This window comes from Petromyzon marinus, assembly GCF_048934315.1.
Source record: "Petromyzon marinus isolate PM22_M1 ecotype Great Lakes invasive population chromosome 70 unlocalized genomic scaffold, UKy_Petmar_22M1.pri1.0 chr70_unloc.1, whole genome shotgun sequence".
NCBI lineage: Eukaryota > Metazoa > Chordata > Hyperoartia > Petromyzontiformes > Petromyzontidae > Petromyzon > Petromyzon marinus.
Window position 1 is genome coordinate 1,833,566 of NW_027422603.1, and position 24,009 is coordinate 1,857,574.

Here is a 24,009-nt window from a genome sequence, read left to right on the forward strand (position 1 = left end):
GCCACCAGTGCAGCAATATTCAGTACGTGGTTGTAATGCACTTCTATACCCCCCTGCCACCACTTCAGCAATATTCAGTACGTGGTTGTAATGTACTTCTATAGCCCCCTGCCATCAGTGCAGAAATATTCAGTACGTGGTTGTAATGTACTTCTATAGCCCCCTGCCACCAGTGCAGCAATATTCAGCACGTGGTTGTAATGCACTTCTATAGCCCCTGCTACCAATGCAGCTATATTCAGTACGTGGTTGTAATGCACTTCTATAGCCCCTTGCCATCAGTGCAGCAATATTCAGTACATGGTTGTAATGTACTTCTATAGCCCCCTGCCATCAGTGCAGCAATATTCAGTACGTGGTTGTAATGCACTTCTATAGCCCCCTGCCACCAGTGCAGCAATATTCAGTACGTGGTTGTAATGCACTTCTATACCCCCCTGCCACCACTTCAGCAATATTCAGTACGTGGTTGTAATGTACTTCTATAGCCCCCTGCCATCAGTGCAGAAATATTCAGTACGTGGTTGTAATGTACTTCTATAGCCCCCTGCCACCAGTGCAGCAATATTCAGCACGTGGTTGTAATGCACTTCTATAGCCCCTGCTACCAATGCAGCTATATTCAGTACGTGGTTGTAATGCACTTCTATAGCCCCTTGCCATCAGTGCAGCAATATTCAGTACGTGGTTGTAATGCACTTCTATACCCCCCTGCAATCAGTGCAGCAATATTCAGTACATGGTTGTAATGCACTTCTATAGCCCCCTGCCACCGGTGCAGCAATATTCAGTACATGGTTGTAATGCACTTCTATAGCCCCCTGCCATCAGTGCAGCAATATTCAGTACGTGGTTGTAATGCACTTCTATAGCCCCCTGACATTGTGCAGCAATGTTCAGTACATGGTTGTAATGCACTTCTATAGTCCCCTGCCATCACCAAATTCACACTGACCAGCGTGGTGAAGTATGGTAAATAACCCCTCCCCCTGGGAGCTGCATAGCATGGGACAGCTGTCAGCCAGCAATGGATTGAAAAAGGAGCTGTACTCCGCACACGTTGTTATTCAGGGTAGGGTAAGGAACTTGGAGGTTCGGTATGCATAATGTGCTCAGAAAGTATTGTATTATGTATGTGTGTTGAATCTCTTTCGCACCGTACCAAGCCCACCGTGCTCTTCGGAGGTGCGATAATATATAAATATAAGTAGTCATACTACTATAATACCACTATTAATATTTAGCATTCATTGTATTAGTAGTACGGTAATTTGTTGATATGCAGGTGTGCATGCCAAACGTTAACCAATGTTAAATGTTAAGCCTTCTCTTTTGAATACAGTGTGCTTTAAACATGGAGTTGTCTCCAGCTAATTCTTAAATGTATATCATTCATAATGTAGTAGTAGGCAGGTAGTGCATTTATGACACTTCAATTGTACATAGAGCTTGCAGGTGTGATGAAGGAAAGCATGGGAAAGGCTGGAATTTTTGTTGAAAAAAGGACAACAGCCACAGTAGCTTAAGAGACCTAACGCTGAAGCTGCTAACGCGAAGTGGTCGACACTGGCCCATGCGTTGTGACGTCGGACCCACTTTCCGCACACAGCAGCTCCTCATGGTGCCCCCCATACCAGGACCAGTGGTGACCTGGTAGCCACAGCCATTCCTCTCCCTGGCCCCATCCGGTCCGGGCATCCCAAATCGTACAAAATGTACAGCAACGGTGGTGAAACAAGCAGCCCTTCGGGCGACAGCACAGTGACGGACCTCTTCACAAGCCCCCGCGGCAGCCTGGGCAGCTCGCTGCTCCGGACCGGAAGCGGGCGCTACCGCAGCCCTGTGGTGTATGGAGAGCGGTGCTACTCGTCGGCGAGCGACGTGCTGGACGCCTACATCGAGGACTTTGAGCAGAGCGGAATCTGTGCGTCACCGCCACCCAGGATGCGTGCAGAGCATGGCGGAGCGGAGACACGTGGAGGAGAGGAGGAAGCGCAGTGTGGATGAGGGTGGGTTGCGCCTCTCACCACGCGAGGAATCGCTCCGTGGTGCTTGCGCTCGAGTGGCTATCGAGTGTGCAGGCGGTGCAATGGTATCGAAGCTATAGTAATAGGTTTTTACCCTTTTATCTGGCACAAACACTGACACCTTTATACAAGGGATCATGTTTGCAATAACCACAACACAAGTAGTCAAAATGCAAACAAAAAAGACAACTGATAATATGCACTGTCCTTGAATTTGATTGGTCCACACCCGAGACGGCTTTTCTGAGATCCCAGTCTCCACTGGTGTTGGACCAGAAGACGCCAAAAGGCGTCTTCTTATTCTTAGCGTCTTCTTGTTTGCATTTTGACTACTTGCGTTGTGGTTATCGCAAACATGATCCCTTGTATAAAAGTGTCAGTTTTTGTGCCAGATAAAAGGGTAAAAACCTATTACTATATCTTGTTACTGGCAAAGTAGGTCTCATAAGGTATCGAAGCTAGTTGACTGGAGGGGGGATAATTGGAGAGGAGAACCCCATTTATTTGCTTGTACTGGGTGCTTGTCAATTATGCTATGCTATCATGAATGTAATGTAATTCCCCTACAAAAAAACCCCTTAATAAGGTCTAAAGATACATTTTCGTGAGAGTCCCACACTGGGATGCTTGGCAAATTCCATTAATGAGTTCATTTTATGTCAGAGAAAACTATCCACAGTAAGCACACGCATATGAGAGGATAGCATAGGTCTGAACAGATAGGTCGGTGCATGCATTTCTTTCTCCTGTCATCTTCCAGCAACTTCACTGATTATCGAGTTTGTAAAGTTTGTGAAATCTAAGTGATCCTCCAACCTTTGTGTCAAAATTTGCAGATCCTAGACTGGACACATCTGAAGTTTAAACAATAACAGCTCATGCACTGATTTATCCCATATTCTCACAAACTCCACAAACGGATAACATCATTAGTTACTGATGGTGCAAAGTAAGGCAACATTGCAGGATTGCCGTTCAGGGGTCAAGGAATCTAGGGGAGAGCAAATTCATTGTGTACCAGTAAAATGTCTGTGGGTCTTACATTGCAGGTGGCATGCTGCTTGTGGAGGACCTCATCTCGGGCACGTGCAGCCTCACTGCTGCGCTGCAGCGGTCGTGGCTCATAGCCCGACGGTCAGTCTAACCACGGACCAGCTCCTAGCGGCACCAGCTGACGGTTCCTCCATGTCCTTGCTCCGCTCGCCTGGCGCCCACCGAGGGCTCGTGGTGTCGTACAGAGGCAAGCGGTCATCTCTCAGGGTCACCGCGCATAGCCTTGGCGCATCATTGGTGAGGGGCAATAAGCCAACTGAACGGTTGAGCTAAATAGCGAGAAGCAGCAAGGCTCTGCCGCCGTTAAATTTGTCGGCGAAGCCCAAAAATTATTTCTTTTCTAACCAGAAGAACGTTTTGTCGTACTTACGGAGCAGTGACGCAACTTGGCGTGAGCACTTGCCGAACGGCGGCGGCTGTGCGACAAGTACCTATTCCAGGTGGTTGACAAGCCAAAAGGATGAGCTGGATGTGTCAGGGATCACGAGCATTCCTGAGCTCAGGTAGCCGGCCTGGCTGCGTGACTGCGATGTGGAATCCCAGACCAGCAGCCACTAGACGGATACCAGCACGAAGAGAGCAGGTGCCGTTCAGATCCCGCAAAGCAGACCAAAGTACCCAGAGTGGCTCAAAGATTTGGACATCTCCAGCCTTACGAATGTAGCCAACGAGGAGCCCGTGTTAGAGGACCTTAGATCCCTAGGTGTGTGTATATATAGATATAGTCTGTATATAGCAGATGACATTTCATATCTTTTCAGGTACATATTCAGTCTTTTTTCACAGAGACGGCCGAGCGGCCACCCATGTGGTTGTGACATGCGATGCGTGATTCTTGATGCACAGCCTCATTGGAGGAGCTGCTGAGCAGGGCGCGCATGGCGTTGGACTCCCCCGGCTTGGAGGCCCCCTCCCCGGGCAGCTTCAACACAGACATCTTCCTAGGGGCTGATCGTCCCTGGGAAAACCCCTCCACGCCATTGTGAATTTATCTTTATATTCACACTCACGCACAGCATAGAGGCTGCACCGCCTCTAAGTATGATGTCAGATTATGAATGTTATAAGCTAAGCAGGTAAGCCTGGTTATTACTTGGATGGGAGACTATTTGGGAATAGCATATATTAGAGATTTTGGCTGCGAGGTAACCAGGAGTTAGTAATACAGCAATGGAATCTTGAATCTATTTGCGGAGTTTTGCATTTTACTCCCTCTGTTTTCAACGGGTTCTCCTGTTTCCTCTCACATACCACTCGCTGATGAAATTTGCAAAATATCACTACCAAACCCTCCTGAGACTTGGTGAGATTGTTCTGGCTTCCACCATGATAAGTCAACCAAGTAATTTTCTCTCAATCGTGTCTCTTCTCAGGGCCGTGTACCACCTGTCGTGTCTAAAAGAGCTGGTTGATATCAAGAAGAATAAGGATGGCTGACTACCCGTGATGTAGAAAGCCCGAAAGCACTTTATGGCGGTGGTCGAGGTTTGTCCTCAGAAGGATACGTTCGCTTGGTCCTCCTGCTAATTCATGGTTGTTAAACATCAACGGTACTCCAGGTGCTGTGGTGTGAATCGCAATTACTTGTGAACTTGTGGGGCCCGTGGGGCACCAGTAATTGCCCTGTTAACGGAAGTGCCACAACAAAGTATTGGAAAAATGTGATGAAATTCGTTCAGGGTTGGAGTTAGTGAATGGTTACAGCAGTATTTTGCACAGCAACTCCATACAGACTCGAACGTCACTTGAAAGAGAACGGATATGTGAACAATATTTTGAGCACAACTAAACCAATTTTGGTTTTAAACATTTTGGAAGGAGCCTACTTTATTGGGAACATACATGCTAGTATTTGTGTAGTTATAAACATTTGGGAAATCACTGTAAAAGTGCATTTGCTTATTTAGATTGCACTATACCTGTATTGTAAAATTTCAGAACCTTTTATGTAATTTGTAATCAATAAACCAAAGTTGTATATTGTATGCAACCTATGACTTGAATTGTTTTTATCATGTCTTGTTTAGCATGGTTGGTTATGTACAGTGTGAAAGAAATTCAACATACATTAAATATTTTTTGATATTTGAATGTTTTATATTGTGCATGTCTCAGATTTATTGTAAAATAAATATACAAAGGCTTATACACATGGAATTGAAAATATTCAGCTATGATTTGTATTTCTCAAGTATTTTAAGAAAAGTCAGCGAGTCTCTTGACATGTCTTCACATTTGGGGGTGATGATTGTGATGGATATCCAAGCATTAACCTGCTTATATTCCTAGAGTATGTATGGTGAATTTGGGCATTTTGGGTGATTGGGTATTAGGCCAAACACAGGCAGATGGTGGGGGATAGATGTGTTCAAGCATCTATTAATTATTCATCGGCATGTACTATCTTACTATGATGTAAAGTTCAAAAACACGGTTCATGAAGGGAATGGAATAAAAAACTCAACTGTGCACAAGTATGGAGGAATTAAAACTTGGAATTCAATGCAAAGATCTAGCCATATGTCGTTTACTGGGCACCAGGGTTGCCAAACAACACATGAAAGATGTGTATCAGGCACAGCCTCTGCATTATGAAAAAAATATCACTTCCTGAAGTGCATTTTGCTTCTCCTGTCTTAGGTCACCATCAAAATAAATTAGAGCAAATGTGACTCGACTGACACAGGCAGCATTTATACTTGTGACGTGTCCTCCTTCCGACGTGTGGTGTGTGTCGCACACACTGTCGGAGACGAGGTAGTTGCGGAAGACATCGTCTCTTTATTATCTTGTTCACACCAACTCCGGCCTCACTCGACCACGTTGTCGTAGAGCCTGGCCTAGACACGACCCTGTCCACGTTGCACCGACGGCGTCAACCGAGAAGGCCAACTACTGTCTGGCCACGCAATGATCGGGCGAATGCGGTGGCAACGACAGCGACGACGAGACGAGTCCACTCCCAGAACCGGCAGCCCAGAGCTCTCGCTCTCCGCTGCTTATATTATATTCTATATTCTACTCGGCGCGGCTTGGCTCTGCCCTATCCACGCCTCCCGTCTCGAACCGACCAAAGGGTTCCAGAGGCTTCCCTATGAGGTCTTCCATGACCCTTGCCCCAATTCCTCTGCCCGGCCGGCACCCCCGTATATATGCTCAACGGCGTGTGCACAAACTTTCCACTGCAGTTGCCACTGCTGGACAGCAGTCGGCGCTGTGTCACTACACTTGTATGAACACAACAATTACATAATCACATCTACACTTATATGTAATGGGCTGATATAGGCGCACACAACTTCTTGGGAGGCAACATTTTATTAACACCAACACATTACACTTAACAGTGTGGTAACTACTGACTTGTTCTAACTAACACACACCGTCACTAACACAGAATCTCGGATACACAAGCGTGACCCAGCCAAGTGGGCTACTGGCTGGTCCGCTGACTGGAGGCTTGACTCTTCTTAGGAGGCGTCTTCACGATGCATCTTCATTCTTGACCCGGGCAGCCTCGAGCCCCATGAGGAGGCTGCTTATATGGACCTCGGCGTGTCCGGGCCCCACTCCGGTCATGCCTTCCTTCGAGAACACTCTCGAAGCTGCTCGGCTGTCCACGTGGCCCCCCAAGCTGCCCCCGGCCCCCACCTTGATCCGGTCACATATCCAGCCGGGTTCACTCAGAGTGCCACGGCCTTACACAACCTCCGTGGTCTCACTCACAGCCTCCAGATTCCTGAACCGGCCCTGACGTCATTCCCGCCTCCAGACGGGATGACGTCATGTATGTGTTTAGTGACGCTCCCCTGCATAGTGACGTCACACGTGTGCGTGTGTGTATCCAGTAGTGACACCGCAAGTCACTACATCACCCACCCCCCCCCCCCCCCCCACGTAAAATTACAGCCGACCCGGCTGTGACAATACCAAAACAAAACCATGTGCCCCCAACAACATCAATAAATAACCATATAACCATAAGTAATAAATAATGCGAGAACATATGTACAACACAACTGAACACACAATAACCTATGTACGCGGCGAGAGGGACAAAGCAATCCTCAACGCCAACCCTGTGGGGGAACAACAAGGATGGCACACGCTGGCAACAATAAAGAACACAAAACGTGACACCCGCGTGAAAGTGTCATTTGAAGCGTGCGGTGCGGGAGCGAGTCCGCGTGGCCGGACTACCAGGCGAGGCCGGAGGACGATGTGGCAACATCAACACAGGTAGGTGGCTGCGGCCCCTCCATCGGGGGCAGCGGTGCTGGCGGAGGTCCATGAGACGACCCCCGCACCACCTTGAGAGAGATGTCCGGACAAGCAGCTCCCGATGACGTGGAGGGGATCACGGGCTCTGCTCCTGCAGGCAGGACCACAGAGCCAACCTGAGGGAGCACCTCAACAGGCGCGTCCCCCAGCTCGCCCGGCGCACCAGACACGCGGCCCTCGGGGATTGAGGATGAATGAACGCGCCGGGGCGGAACGAACGGTTTAAGCCGCGACGGGTAAACAAACCAAGACAGACGACTGAACCGAATTTTTACACATTGAGGGCGGTCGGCCTCCACAACCTTAACCAGCCCACACCAAGGTATGTATGACTTCAGGGACGTCCCGACTGGCACCTGCGGGCAGTGCAGCCAGGCCCTGTCCCCAAGGACCCACTGTTTGCCCGACACCCGACGGCCCCGCAAGCGTTCGTTGGCCCCCTGCTTGGTGGTCGAATTAGCCCTGGAGGCCTTGCGCGCCTCCGAGACATGCTGAAGGGTGATTCGCATCGGATCGGGAATGACCACCTTGCCCTTAGAAGTGCTCACCTTGAGCTTAATTTCAATGGGGGGGCTAGGATCCCAGCCATACATTAGGAAGAAGGGCGAGTAGCCCGTGGAAACATGGGAGGCCATTCTGAAACCAAGCTCCGGTTAAGCCTTTCCACCATCCCATCCGTTTGTGGGTGGTAGGGCGAGGTGCGAACCTTCTCGGTGCCCAGAAGGTTGCACACCTCCTTCAGCAGACTGGCCGAAAAATGTATCCCTTGGTCAGTAAGGAGGCGCTCCGGGGCCCCCTTGTCCAGCACGTATCATTGCAGGAACGCCTCAGCAATACTGACAGCCGTCTGATTGGGGAGCGGCCAAGCAACAGGTCACCGTGAGAAATATTCGACCCCCACACTGCACACAACCCTTCATAATATTTGCGACATCCGCTGCCATGCCGGACCAAAAATAATCCAATTTCAGGGCGGCAAGCGTCTTGTGCCATCCCAAATGTATCAGCCGTTCATGAATGGCGACGACCAGCCTGTCCCTGAGACATGTGGGCACCACAATGTTATACCGCTGCAGCCCGCCGCCCCAACACATTAACAAGCCCCCTTTGAGGACGACAGGAGCAACCTCTCGAAGGCCTGCGGCATCATGCAGCACATCGACTCGGTGGCGCAATTTCAAGAGGGAAGCGTCCTCACTCTGGGGTCTTGTGGGAGGATGTCGACGCTGCCGCAACAACGGGAGCAGGCGACTGAGCCTCCGGAGACCGACAGCGGAGTGAACCCAACAAGCAAGCACAATGGCCGCCAAAGGGAAGCCGCTGCAACGCATCGGCGTTAGTGTGCTGGGTCCCTTTACAATGCGACACCCTGAAGGAGTAATCCTGGAGGATCCCCAACCAGCGCGACAACTGTCCCGAAGGCTGGTCAAAACGCAACGTGTATTGTAGGGCGGCGTGATCGGAACGCACCTCGAAAGTCCGGCCATATAAATAGGGCCGGTACTGCTGAACAAAAAATACAATGGCGAGCAGCTCCCTCCGCATTACACAATAACGCTGCTTGGCCAGCGAGAGCACCCTGCTCCCGTACACCACCACTCTCTCGACGCTGTCAATCACCTGCGACAAGACAGCCCCAATGCCCGTATTACTGGCATCGGTGTCCAGGATAAAGGGTAGGGATAAATTAGGGTACCGCAGGGGAGGGGAGCGCACCAACCCATCCCGGAATGCACCATAGGCGGCCTCCTCCCCGCCCCAGTAAAATTTCTGCCTCTTTGCCGTGAGAGCGTAGAGAGGCTGGTAAATGGCGGCGAACTCAGGCACAAATTGACGATAATACGAAGCGAAGCCAATAAAACTGTGGACCTCACCCACGGACGTGGAGGTTGACCATGTGCGCACACACGCAGTTTCATCGGGATCAGTCGCGATACCCGACTCGATGTAGGGATAAGGGAGTCGTGTTCTTCTCAAGTCAGGGATCGGAGTAGTCACCTTGCCGGCCACTGGATCGTCCGTGAGACGAGTCTCAGCGCAGCCAGGCCCCTCTCCCACCGAGAACTTTGTGCAGCCTCGCCTCTCCACGGCTTCCAGCACATCCGAGTTGAACCGTGAGTACGCAAGAGGGAGTTGGGATTTAGCGTAAGATCCTAGGGAGTTTATTTCCAAGTAGATGAGGTAGATCGGGTTTAGACCATCGGGAGATAGGTTGGACCTGCCCTTGTGGGGGCTACTGTCCCCCGCCATCACTGAATTGTCGGGGCAGTTGCTCACCGACTCCCCCATTCCATTCATACCGCTACCCCCCGGCTGCTCTGTCAGGTCCAGACTACCAACCCCTAATGTCTAGCCCCCCTGTACCTCTGCCTGAGATGTCGACTGCGTTTGCGTAGCTTAATTAGCGGCTTGTACGCTTTGCGCTTGCGATGCGCTACACTGTTCAACGACGGTGTGCCACGGTGAGCGCGCTCGCAAAGTAAAACCCCGTCCTGCACGGGAATAAACAGGTGCAGCGCGCCGCTGTGGGATTCCCTCCCACCCACGCTCCACGCGCTTAAGCAAAAACAAACACGCCACGATTACTTTGCTCCGATTTAACGGGCTGTTTACACAGCTGCGTATTCGCGCACGCTAGGCGCTTAATTCGCTACTTCGCTATTAGACAATCGCGCAGGGCGCGACCGCCACCCCGCCACCCCGTCACACAGGTGCGCGAGCTTTAAGCCCTACTGTAAACAATCATACAGGTACGCGAGCGCTAAACGCCATCGAAACCAGACGCGTAGGCACGCGCACACTGAGCGCTCCGCCTCGTTGTAAACAACCGTGCACGCACGCGAGCGCAAAGTGCTACTGTAGGCGATTGCGCAGGTACGCGAGCGCTGGGCACCACTGAAAATAGTCGTGTAGGCATGCTCGCTGAACAATACTGTAAACGATCGTACAGGTACAGACACCAAGCACGCTCTACTCCCTTATTCGCCGCAAACAGCCGCATGTGCGCACGAACACAAAACACTCTCCACCCTCCTCTTCACCCTCCAAAGGACCACACGAAACAGTTTATTCCCCTACCAGTTATTTTATTTACTGCGAGCAACCCGTTAAGCTACGCATAATTGTGTGGGTCAGTGGATGTCAGCCTATTCCCATTGGGATCCTAGACTGTATTTCCTCTGCCTATCGCTCTGCTTTCTACCATCGATCAAATAGCCCAAACTTACCTCTCTCTCTTACTCACGTGTACTTCCACTCTGCTGCGCTGGAAGCTGTAGGAAAGCGATCAGTAGAGGGTTGAGCCTGGCTGCACTGAAGTTCGTCACGCGGACGTCTCGAACGGCTGACTCCCCTCCTGCATGGGCCGCGATGATTTTCGAAGAAGACTGTCTTGCTACCTGAATCCCCCTCCCTTCATCCCACCTACAACAAAGGAATTTTGCCGTTTCGCTCTCTTGGCCTCCTGTCCAATCAGGGGCTCGGATTTTCCCACCCTTTTGATACCCGGATCCCAGCTCGGGTGATGTCGCCGCAGTGATCTCTCCGACGTCCGCTCTCTGTTCTCCCGCTACCAGTCCACTGACCCGTGCTTGTGCGTGTGTGGTTCCAATCGCAATGGCAAGATGGCCCTTGCCGTGACCATGCAACTTTAATATTAGGTCATGGCGCCGCAGTGCATGTCAGCTACAGGGGGAAGATCGCCCAATTTCCCGGCCGCAGGAAACCATGAAGTTCGATCCCATTAGGGACTTCCTGAAAAAAAACCTATCGGCCGGGTGACCTCCCCTCCCGGCTCTACGTGGGGTGTGTGTGCGTCCATGCGGGGGGGGGGGGGGCGAGGGTGCACCGCGACGGCGTCGGCATCCCCCGGTGGCGGCTTCACGGTGGTGGGCACGGCCTCGGCAGAGCGGCTCTGCTGCAGCGGCCTCACGACTGTGCAGTGGGCAAAACGCGGACGTCTGAGAAGGCACCGGCCCCGGGAGAGTGGCGGGAAATCCGACGCATCGGTGACGGCGTCGCGGCGGTGGGCACGGCTCCGCTGGAGTGGCTCCGCTGCGGCAGCACCACACCCTGCTGACTCAGACTGATTCGGGTAATAGTGGCTCGCAGACACGCCGAGAATAAATCGTTAGTGATCGATAACAGCCTCGTGTGGTTTCTACGAGTGTGGTGAAAGTGCATGGTGGTGTGTATGCGCTCGCCGTAACGCGTGTGGTCGGTGCGGGGTGTCACGGTAGAAGAAACGCCGCGCCCGAAGGACTCGGCGAGTGCGCGCTTCGTCCTGTGACCCCGGACTCCCGCCCTGCTGCGTGCGGGCTAACACTAATCCCGAATATCCGCCCCCACAGCCCTTTAAATAATCTCCAATACAACCCCCCAATCGGCTACGCGTGCACGAGTGACGTCCCTGCCCTCTGACCCCCGACCCCCCCGTCCTGCGCGTGCGATTGGTGTGTCGCTCTAAAACCGACTCCAAATCCCCGCCCCGCAGCCCTTTAAACAATCTCCATTGCCCGGCATCGGCGGCAACACATGTGCGAAGGACGTCATTGCCCTCTGACCCCTGACCCCCCGTTCAGTTCATGTGAGTGGTGCGCGGGGTTGTGTGAGCGGAGATGTCGCGTTTGAGTGGCTGAGAAGCGACGGATTGATTCCAGGCAGCCACGTGCCAGCCCCGAGCTATGCCCCACAAACAGGACCCACGGACCCGAGGGGCTGCGGCGCGAGGAGAGGAGCCAGAGAGCGGCAGCCCTCTCACCGCGAGCGAGGAGTCGAGTAGCGGCTGCTCTCACTCGAGCGAGGAGTCCGGAGCCCGCAGCCCTCCCGAGATCAGCCCTCCCCCGGGGGGGGGGGGGGGGAGCCGGGGGCCCGCGTCCCCCACAACTGACAACCTGTGTACCAACTGGCCGAGTGAGAGTTTGTGTGTATTTGAGCGTAATCGTGCCAGTGTTTAGCTGTACCAGGGAGTTTGGTGCAGCAGAGTGTTTTGGTGTAGCAGGGTGTCCGGATTGTGCCGGCACACTACCCTTCTATCCATAATGTCGTAGGGTGAGCTCCATTAAACGTTAACTCGGACCCCAACCTGTCAAAGCGCCTAATCTCGGAACGTGGTTCTCAACATCGTACCTCACCCATGCTACGTACCTTTGAGACGTCCTGCTTTACAAATGTTGATGAACTGGAGGGCAAAGGTCTGGAGGACCCCACATGGAGTCTGGTTTCTCACACCCGAGCCTCCTGTGACATTTCTGGAGGCTTCTCTGGAATCTTCGTCCCATTTATTGAGTGCGGATTTGGCTTACTTCTAGCTTCATCCCAAGACGTCATCCAGTTTGGAAATACCCGAAGGTTGTGGGAGTGGCCCCGTGCTTCAGTTTCTTTCCAACCCTCGCAATGTCCGGTTGCTCACCAGCCGGAAGTCTTTTGCTGCATACACCACGACCGAGGTGTTGAGAGCAGCCATCTCGTGGCTGGTCGGCAATGGAGATGGTATTGTCGATTAGGGGAGCGTGAGTCTGTGGCATTGGTGGTGCTGCTGTCACGGAGGCGACACGAGTTTAGGAAATTCAGTTTTGTGGGTTTCCTGTAGGGAGCACTGAAAGATCCTCTCTTCCTCTTTCTCCACCCTTGTCTCTGCTGTCTCCATGTCCCCGTTCAACTCTTTCTTCGCCACTTTCCTTGAACGTGCAGCCGCCTTTACGGCCTCCCCTCTCCCCTTCTCTCCACCTCCAACCCATCTCCATCGTAATCTCCTCCCCTTTATTCAGGCTCTTCTCTTTCTTCCTCAGTCTATGGATGGGGTTATTGATTATCGGGCTCTTATACAAAAAATTTAGCTTATTTTAGCCTTTGAATAGGATTTTGTTTTCTTTCGGTAGCATGTTGCGCACATAGGGAAGATCGAGCCACGCCACCGGTTCCCATTATCAAAATCTTTGTCAACTTGTCTCCCTTGGTAGGAATGCCTTTCCTTCTGCAGCAGGCAATTGTCTTCTCTCTCTCACCTCCGTTATTTCTTCCGATGCGCTTTCTTAATCTCGCTTGCTGTGTGTATCAACTCTATCATTCAACAAGGGCAAATAAAAAAAAAATGCTTTTTTTTCCCTCCACTGCTTTACCACTATACCTCCTGAGTGGGTACTCGGAGTTTCATCTAATGTACTATTTGATGGGTCGCTTCCACACAGCACAAAGGCGGTAGCTATCCGAACTGTACATTTTTCTTTCAATTTCGATAGATTCTCGAATTATTCTTGGGCAGTAGTAGCTAGTTTAGCACAGAACTTCAACATTAAAATCAACTGAGTGTCCTTGTTGGCACGTGTGTTCTGCTACTGCGGAACACGGGTGCCAACAAATAATACATCATTTAAATGCATGCCTATAAAGGGCAGCATACTTCAATAGGGATTACCGTTGGTACGGCTATTTTAATACACAATAGGCAGAAAGGACAAGATCAAAGGGCTCTCATAATGCACATGCATAATGTACGTTGACTCGGTAATCTCCCCCCCCCCGCCCACTTTGCGCGAGAGCGCCGCAAATCTGGCTGTCGCCTGATGAAGCTAGTTGTAATTACTGGCAAAACGTCGTACTCCGATTGTAAATGTTGTGGCTTGGCTCTCCAAAGTATCAGTGACGAATTGGCTTGTTCTGTTTCCGTGACAACCCTTACAAGTTGGCTGTGTCGAGTGGTGGGGGGTTTTAACGACACGTTTATATATGTACGCGATCGGACCCAAAAAAAACCTCTATGGATGATTTTGGGCGCGAAAGCCTACGTGTTAAACCAAAATAAAAAAATATATACAAAACAACAATAATTTCTAGTTTTCCTCATTCACATCGTGATTCGTATGAAAAGACATGAGATGATTGAGACATGTTAAATCATAAACGTATTTATTAATATATATACAGATAGTCCTCGACTGTAATGTCCTTGTCCACGTGCAGAGTTAGGATAGCAGCCTCCTTTAAAAGTCAGAGTAGATTTATACGCTGTAGAAGACAGTTGACGAATCCTCGCTGCTTGCTTCCTCCTCGGATCCCTTCAGCAGTGAGTCGTCACCAGTCTTCTCTGCCTGCTCATTCTCCATGTGGCACCGCTGGGGTGGGTGCGATACGCCAGGAGACTCTGCATGCAGCGAGCAGCGAAGCAGGCCCATCTCTGCCTGCTCATCCTCAACGTGGAATTGAGGCGATGGCGGTGAGCTGGGGGCATCGGTGAGGAGGGTGTTACGGAGACGGCCCAGCTCTGCCTGCTGCAGAATCGTCTGTACGACGAAGCGCTCGCGGCGCATGCTGGCGCGCACATGGGATGGCGTGTCTGGGATGATGTATGCAATGCAGGCCTTCGTGAGTAACACCACGTGCTGCACACGTCCACACACAGGTAAAGGATTTTCAGTTTCAGGATTTGCATGTAAAGGGTGCTTACTAAATATAATAGGGCAGCATCTCAAAGTGCTTTACATCTCAGGTCAACTATTCCGGGGACCTGCAGCCTAGGGATATTATATTGTTACGTCGTTTTTCCCAATTAAATTAAGTCATTTGAGTAATTTTTGAACATTTGGCAAATTATACCGAGGCACTTTTTTTGAATTACTTAATGGGTTTTTTACGTTCACTATGCAGCAGGCAACATTTATGATGTGCAGTTAATGTACCCACCGTATTTACCTGGGCAGCCGCAATTTACCGCAACAATCAGCAAACACTTACACTCGGCCATGTCACCACTACAAAGATTCCCTGTGTAGCCTTTCACAGACTGAGACAAGTGCATCTATGAAGGGTGGCACAGTGCCTGCGGGGGTGGTGTGCACCTTTATCTCGCCAGTGATGATTTTCACACACTTCATCAAGTACTCATTTTAAAACAGAATCAACTTAAGGGACGCTCAACACTGGTTCTAATATTTTCCACTGTTGTTGGCTGTAGCCAGAAATAGTACTCCGGTCACACAGGATTGGTAGCACAGTTCACAAACAACGCAGCCGCTCCCCTTCCCACACGCACACATGCTTACGTGTGACAAATTGCATCAACAACATGAATCGTCTGCTGCATCATGAAAGTGAGTATTGTATTACCACTATTATTTGTGATCTCAGAAATACTGTGCAATTGTGAGGTGTAATAGCATTACTGGCATTATCTGTAATGACCCATTGACAATGATCACGGTTTGCTCTGCTGACCTTAACAACTGCTCACAGATGAGTCTATACGATGGTGCAGTAGTGTACGGCTTTGCACACTAGACTTGCAATCCAGAGGTCACGGGTGTGAATTGATCTTTGGTCGTGGGAGTGTAAACAATGGTGAAAGTTTTTTACATTCCACTGCCTCTATCCACCTAGCAGTGTAAATGGAATACATCCAGTCAATTGGTCGGCTGAGTTTGGTTCTGTCCAGTGTGGGAACTCCCACATCTTCCCAAGACGTATGACCAGTGTGGAAGAGCAGTAAAAATACATCTTAAGGGTCTCTCTTGAGCTCCGTATAGCAGGAGCCCTTTTGCCATCAGTGACATGAGCAAGTAATTGGAGGGCTGTACCTTTATCTTTCAATGGGTTTATGAATGTGTGTGTGCATGTTTATGTGTACCTGCATGGCAATGACGAAGGCCAGCTTTGCCGTCAGTACTTGCCAGTACTGCTTGGTGACGGAGTAGGCTTGGGGATGATCCGGCGGGTAGCGATAACCTGGATACCTACACACGTACAACCACAAGCACGCATGGACTATATTGAGCAAAGTGCCTCGAAAGTAGAGTTGGCGCTAAATTGAACAAGTATGGTTGTGCGCAAACGGTATATGCGTTCACAGCCCTTTAAAAAATCCGCTTCTGAAAGAGGGCCTCCCCACAACGTGCAGCTTGTGGGGGCTCTTTTGACAATGGTTCACGCTGGTCCATGCCAGGTTGGTGAAGGCAGGGAGTACAGATAATGAGAGAGCAATATAGCACAACTGTTAATTTTGCTGAACTACCCACTGCTGACAACCTAGCTCCACAGTCGCCTACTGCACCTGCATTGTGCATGGTGATCATCAATCTAAGCATGAACAAGGCTCAAGCCGGCTTGACTTCTGGAATCTAAGATCAGCTGTATTCGTGGTGATTTGATCATAGTCAAGTAAGGTTATATTAAATATCGATCAATATGGTTATATTGATTATAGTTGTGTATGCCAGCAATTCAAAAACGTTAGAGAAAAGGGTTGGTAGATCGCATCAATTTCTTAACTATCTGTGCTGAGGTGACCAGAAGATGGCTGTAGAGCAAGTGGTTTCATGTCTGTGTGAACCTTTAAGCTTCATTTCATTATCATGGGTTCTCCAGGACCTCTTATTGCATCCCACATGCATAAGCCCACCTTAAACTGGAATCCCAATGCACGGTCTTCCTGCAAAGGGATCTTGAGACTCAATTAAGTAGTCGTGGATCGATAGATAAATAAATAACATTACTCTTTAGCAAGGTAACAATGAGCTAGAATTCATATCAATCTATTATTATATTTCTCTAAGTGGGACTTTGGTTGTGAAGCCATCCCACCCGTACCCACTGCTCCCCCCCTCCAATTCCCCCCCCCACCCCCTTTACTATCCCCACCCACCATGCACACTCTTCCCCCAACCCTACCACAACCCCTTACTACCCAACTAAGCCAAACCCTGTGTCCACGGTAAGGGGCAGGGCCTAAACAGAGGTGGGGCCTAGGGGAAGTGTGGGTCTTAAAAGGAAAGTCATGGAGTGAAAAGAGGAAGAAAACGAGCCTAATCAGGAAGGGGCAGAGCCAGGAGGACACCACACCCAGAAGGATGTCGCATCTACCTGGACAACACACCCAGACATCAGTGCATCACATTCGCAGGGACGGCACCCCCGATAGCTGGGCATGACACTGAATGGCACAAACCTGCAGGTGGTGTAGATTGCCGGATCAAACCAGGCTGGCAGGATGTTGGGATAATTTTGCTCCTTGAAGTCGCTGATCTTGAAAATTGAAAAGCTGTCCTCCGTGTACCCATGCATTGTAGGCGAACCTGTGCCATACTCTGCTGAGTATCCATAATAATACACCAGGCGTGGGATGATGTCCGTTGTGAACGCCAAGATGCATGACTGTGGAATTAGCATACGGAGGCACAGCGATAGCGGTCACTTAGCATGCAATGATTTGGCCAAGGCTTCTGAACATCTTACCTTGGCAATTACATTAATTTTCACAAATACAATTTGGGGGGTTGCTGCCAGAGTGAAATGGTTACCATATAAGGACTTGCAATCTGGCAGTCGTCAGTTCAGTCTCCTGACACAACAGTTTAAGCAATGGATCAGTTTCTTAAATCTCCCCCACCTCTGTCCAATTAGCAATATAAATGGGTTCATCACTGTTTTAGCGCAGGTAATTCCACAACTTACAACATGTCTGGTCATCATGGAAGAGTAGGCCAAATAGCGTGTAGAGGGGTTCTCTAGAGCTACCTTTAGTTGAGGCCCTTCTGCCAGCAGTGACATGAGCAAGCAATTGCAAGGCTTTACCTTTTGCGATTTTGGGAGAGAGTGGATAGGAGCGGTGGTGCAGTGATTCGTGCACTGCACTTTGAATTCAGCACACATGCAATTGACTTCCAGCTACGACTAACATCAGTGATGAGTGATACCCGAACCGCTCCTGGTCCCCCACTACACCTCTTCTCAAACCTGCCATGACCAGAATGGTGAAGTATGGTAAAAAGAACCCACACGGCTAACATGACATGTTATGTCACTCATAAGATGGGATATTGAGCGAGAAAGCGAGCGGACAATCTGGCGACTTACATTGGTGATTACAGAGAGGGTGACAACGATACTCAGAATGTCGGCCCAGGCTCCAATTCCTCTTGCTCGCGAAACCACAGGCCTCCTCATCTTTGTTACGAGCTTCCACGCGTCGACCCGCACTTCAATGATGTTGTTGAGCAGTGCGAGCAATGGCGCAAGTGGAAATGATGCCACGAAGAGAGTGACAAACCCGAATTGGATAACTGCGGTATATTTTGAGAATGGGTAGGGGGGCAAGGATAGGATAATGAGTGAAACAGGATATAGACATACACTCTTAATGCTGTTATGTTGTGATTACTTTAAGCAAACAAAACATGTTTTCAATGCATTGAATGTGTTTTAGTCAAAGGAGACCCCAAAATATGGTCACATTTTCGTGTCATTTGTTCACAAAATTATCGTGTCCATTACATTGGCCACTGACATGCGACCAGCCACTACTATCTTTAATGCTCAGCTCTGGTTCACCTGGGTTTCTTTTGCACCATTTTCCACCACTAGGTGGCTATAATAACTAGATCACATCCTGTATTGAGGACTCCATTAACCGTACCACACATTTTTAGGCATATGCACTGTGGCTGAAATGCCAACAAATCACAGCAGTTAACCACAGTAGACATGATGCACAAGAGTTTTAAATAAATAGTAAGGGGGAGAAACGCCAACCCAAGCTGACCAATGTAGCTGCATTGGTTAGCAGACAAGAGGAGCAAATATGTGCTCCTATTGTTTCTAAAACTTAACTCCGTACATATGCACATACGCGCATGCTCAAAGACAATTGTGTTACAGTATATCCATAGATTGGTGCCTATGGCCAAATCACCCAGTATGCGTCAGATTTAATCAGATCCCAGAAGTTAAGGAGAGCTGGGCCTGAAAATTGGTTGGATGGGTGACCATGCAATAGTTATTGTGGGGTTGTGAGCAGCATAGGACAGTGCAGCAAATTACACTGTTGTATTGTACATCTAAGCTTTTACATCTGTGCTCCCTGCCTTCAACAACCCGAAATGTGGGTAATTTCCCTCCCACAACAATGTCCGACAGATACACAGGGGCCGTACACACGTGCCTAAATAGTCAAATGATACCCAATTGTGCGTGTTTTTTTTATAATAAAGTAAAACGCGTTGACTCCGTAGTGTGATCCTCTGAGCTCATTGTACCCATCTCGAGGTATTCATCAAAGAGTCCAAGTGGGCTCTGGGGCTGTAGGTCCATGTCTTGCTCCCAGCGCGTGTAGACAGCCTCAGGCCTTAGCTTGGCCCGACGCTGGGCCCACCAATTGCTGAACCATCTGGGAAATTGTGGAGGGAGGTACGCATGTGCAGACACAGAGACACCCTTACACACGTGCATATCCATTTGTTCATCAACTCTAGGTTGGCTATTTCATAGCTTTCCACTGCGTTTTCAGGTTGTATCATGTGAACATCCAAAGCACGTGGAGCGAAACGTCAGGACATGCCAAACAATATGCGGTATGACACAAAACATGTCAGAGAGCTGTACAGAACAACTGCTAAAACCTAAGTAGTAGCTGTTTTTCATTTAGCCCGTTGTCAATCCACTACACTCTTTCAGTCATGGGAGTTGCTTGTCTAATATTATGAAACTATGTACCAAGCGTCTGATCGGAATAACGCATGATACTCACGAGGTGAACTTTGTCCAGTTGACTGGTGTTCACTGCTTAGCCAGTGCACACTGCTAACAAGCTGGCGACACGACTTTTCACTGAATGCGTTTTCACACAACACATTTTCATTGTAACATGGTTCTTCTATTTGGGAAACCTTTTCACACAACGTGGACCGTGCCCATTATAATGTGGAATGCACACTGTTAAAACGCCGAACGTGGCCATTATAATGCGTTCCTGAGCAGTCGACGATGAACGACTGTCTTTTGAGTTGCGCGGCTGAGCAGTTTGATAAAGTACGCCGAATGATACAGTAACACGGCAGCCTAGCCTGAGTTATTTATCCCACCATGGGATGACTGCAGGTTGATTTTACTGTGCAAATGTGATTAACTCAGTGATTTCTTGCTTTGCGCGTTTTTACTTCACGCGGAAATTTTCAGAAACGCATCTACCGCGTCACACGAGGAAACGCCGTAATCAGACTTCACAGCTTTCATGTGTTCATGCGATACTTACGGGATGATGACCTCCTGAAAATTGCCAACCATCTGCTTCACTACCATGATGACAGTGAGTTGAGAAGTCAGTTCAAAGAGACAGCCGTTTGGGGGACACTGGAGGGGGGATGGGGTGGAGAATTGATTCAGGTTAAACTGAAGATATGAAATATTGGGTAATACATATATGGATACCACACATCATTTCTAATGATCCTCTCACATTCTTCTCTTCAGTCAATTGCACACTGCAAAAGTGACGGCTCCATATGTTAGAGGGGACAGTGATTAAGAATATCAATATTCTCCAGATTATAAGAAACACTTTCCCCCTCCCCCTCATGTATTTTAAATAAAGAAAATGGTGGCGCATCTGATAATGTTTTGTTTGTTGTCCTTCCCCCACACATCCGATGCAGGCTGTGTACGGTGCAAAATAAGTTCAACACACAACATGCATACTGCAGTTGGTGTTTAGTATCAGGTGAGTTTAATTCCAGAGCATCGTCTAGTAAATATAATAATCGTAAAACATGAAATTAAGTTGGTAGAAAACACAGAGGCACTTAAATAATAAGCTGTATTCTTTATCCTTTATGTGTATTGTTATTGAGAGGAAATCAATCAATGAATCGCCCTCGAGACGATTTTCTACAAATCTGCAGCAGGAGAAGTAGGCACCTTAATATAACACCAAATATACTCATTATAATCATCTCATGTGTCAACAAGTCTGCCTTCAAACAGAAACATGAGCAACAGGTGCACATTTTGGGCAATGGACTTTCTTCCGAGCATAGAGTGACTGCAAATACTCAGGGTGACTCTGAATGGCAATTATGTAAATGTTAAACTACGTGTCATTAACACTGTCTTAATGACATTGATTTAACGTGTGCACAACACAATGCTGCTTAATTCCTTACTCCAGAATTCGTTCTTGATATCATATTACGGGGCCGTTCTCTAACACAACGTGCTCCACTGCGCCACAGTGAGTCATAGGTAGTGGCTAAACATATCCTTGAGGGGGGCTGAAATACTGTAAATTTTTAAGGATTATCAAATATATAATTTTAAATAAATGGCGTTTGATAAATACGGTATATAATTGAAAATGTCCACTGAGAGACCACAAGGGTACTACTTGCAAAATATGTGACAAACTAACACCCTCAAGGTAACTGGGTTACCAATTGCATCAGTCTAACACGTGTTCTGCTCGTGGTGACCTCGTGCTTTCTCAAGTCTGGTTTCGAAAACTTTTTTTTTTACTCCGGAGACTGTGTTAATGCTAGAGCTGGTGACCAGGTGTGAAGACAATGAGGCCTTTTAGAGTTCCAAAAGAAAGAGTCCTTATTTCGACATTTCACCAACAGCACGGTGTGAAGACAATTGTTGGGAAAAATATCAACTACAAAAGTAAAACATAAAAATGTTGTACAAACAGCATAGAAAACACAGGGCCAACCCCTCAGATCTACACACCTCCTCGATTCTCCATTTTCCAAAGTAAGTGTAGCTTCCGGGGAAGCCGATGAATTTCCCTTTGAAAAATGCAATGTAGAAAGACGCCGAGTAGAAGTTGACGAACTGAAATAAGAATTTCTTGAACGTCAGCCGATACTCATATTCTCCTTGCGTCTTGGGCATCTCTGTGGGTGTGATACAAAGGCACACATGGACACAAACATCAAACAGGGCAATCAGTTTTGATGTTACTTACATAGTTTCTGGCACACAGGCTACGAAAAGCCACTGATAATGATGCCGCATTGAGGAATAGCAACATTTCACAATGTAACGTGCTTTGATATCCATTAAAATGAATTTGAAGATGAAAAGTTAATTTCAAAGATGTTGCTGGGGAATGAGTGACATTGCACACGTTGTTTACCAGGTGTTGTTCACCACATTCGCCCTGTGGAGTGTCCTTCAGTGTCCATTTGCAATTAAGCCATTTACACTGTCCGTATGATGTCTGAAAGCCAGTGCACTTGATTTTCAAATATCTTTAAGGTGTATCTTAGTAATTATCATGGGTCACTTTTCAGAGGGGATGCAGGCTTCAGCAGGATAAATTACTAATAAAGGGCTCAGTAGCGGGCAACATGAGCAACACAAGCAGATAGCTGACAGCTGACTAGAAGGTAGCAATGCAGCAGTGAGGGTCATCCCACAATTACATTCAGTGATTCAATGGATCGAGAGGTGAAATCAGAGTGCTAAGTTGGCACCATTGAGATCCTGGGTTTAAATCCAGGCAGCGGCCTCTGGTAACATGTGTTCTCAAGTGCAGTGAATTGATGGCTTCAGGACGATTACTAATGATGGCATATACATCTGTAACATACACCATTTGGTTCATCACTTAATTGTGGTGAAATTCTAGTTGTGAGAATGAGCAATTTGACTGTTACGAGATTAACATTATATTCCGTAGCAGTGTGGATTGAAAAGTGCTTCCCCCTAATGTGTGAACCAGAGTTCACTTGAATGAAGGGTCTCAGAGGTAGCTCAGTGATATTCACTTCTAGGGCCATTTCATGACATTAAGGGTTGCACTGGTCTACAAGAGATCCCATTGGATACTTCATCTCAAGACACGATTCTGATAGCCCAATCGGAATGAAACTGGAGGAAAAATTTAACAGAGTTCTGACAAAAACAGGCAGTAGTTGAACAAGTGACTGGATGATGCACTGATGCTGCTATTCATGGCCCCATGGTGCAAGGTTAAAATCATGATGACATTTTTACAGCGACATTATTTACCATGCACAACATTTATCCAAGCTTCAAATTTACATGTGTTCTCTGGTAGCGTATAATAAAATAAACATATGCAAACCGTGATGGTGATGACACCTACCCAGATCAGTGAGGACGAGAGCCAGCTTGTCGTAACCTTTGTTGAGTAGTAATATGATTACGATGTTGAGGATGGAGGCCGTGATGGTGGTAACCATATCAGGTGTGAGTAGGGCACCGATCACCTTGATCTTGGTCACATGATTGGGGATACTCGAGGAGAGTATGCCAAAGATGGACAGGCGGTAAACAACCACACCCAAAATTGCAGCAAGAATCAGGAGGATCTGCCAGTAACACGAGAAACACAGAGGTGGGTGAGATTGACAGTCTTGTAGCTCTTTTCCACTATATAACCAAGCCGTGAGTTAGCTGTGCCGAGCTAGCCTGGTGTGGCTCAGGAGGTGCCAGTTCGTTTGTCTACTGCAGAACCAAATGACTGGCAAAACGTCGTACTCAGATTGTAGATATTGTGGATTTGCTGTACTAGTAACGAATTGGCATGTTCTGTTTACGTGAACAACTTTACTAATTGGCTTTGTCGGGTGGTGGTGGGTTTAATGACACATATATTTACGCGATCCAACCCAAAAAAATATTATGGATGATATTGGTCGCGAAAAGCCTACATGTTAAACAACCTGAGCTGTTTCGCTAACATCACACACAATGAACGTGTAATGGTAACGTCACTTGGTCAATTGTAGAAAATGATGCAAGGTTATGAAAGGAATTACTATCCCTGGCCCTGCTTGACCTCGAGCCACGTCAGATGTGAAGTTGAGACCAAAAGCCACAAGGCCAAGGTGAGGCCAAGGCGGCAGCTTTTTAGGCCACA

General features: G+C 48.5%; 1 protein-coding gene and 1 long non-coding RNA gene across 2 annotated transcripts; one reads left to right on the forward strand and one right to left on the reverse strand.

Moving 5' to 3' along the window:
• The first annotated feature begins 2,980 nt into the window (after positions 1–2,980).
• LOC142908094 (uncharacterized) lies at positions 2,981–5,083 on the forward strand. The gene is made up of 2 exons (XR_012931588.1): positions 2,981–3,161; positions 3,927–5,083. It is a non-coding gene; the product is annotated as an uncharacterized LOC142908094 (long non-coding RNA).
• A 9,162-nt stretch (positions 5,084–14,245) lies between these two features.
• LOC142908086 (anoctamin-5-like) lies at positions 14,246–18,544 on the reverse strand. Its single transcript, XM_076058286.1, has 4 exons — positions 18,207–18,544; positions 17,299–17,504; positions 15,982–16,087; positions 14,246–14,740 (listed from the first exon to the last, which is right to left on the reverse strand). Exons 1-4 carry the CDS (start codon positions 18,294–18,296, stop codon positions 14,360–14,362), a joined length of 783 nt encoding a protein of 260 aa, XP_075914401.1. The 5' UTR covers positions 18,297–18,544; the 3' UTR covers positions 14,246–14,359.
• Between the last annotated feature and the right edge of the window lie 5,465 nt (positions 18,545–24,009).

Coding starts and splice junctions, on each gene's coding strand:
- LOC142908086 (XM_076058286.1), bottom strand. CDS start 18,296: ATGAGGAGGCCTGTGGTTTCGCGAGCAAGAGGAATTGGAGCCTGGGCC. Junction 17,505..18,206: donor CCCTCTCTGTAATCACCAAT/GTAAGTCGCCAG, acceptor CTAATTCCACAG/TCATGCATCTTGGCGTTCAC. Junction 16,088..17,298: donor GCAATCTACACCACCTGCAG/GTTTGTGCCATT, acceptor GTACGTGTGTAG/GTATCCAGGTTATCGCTACC.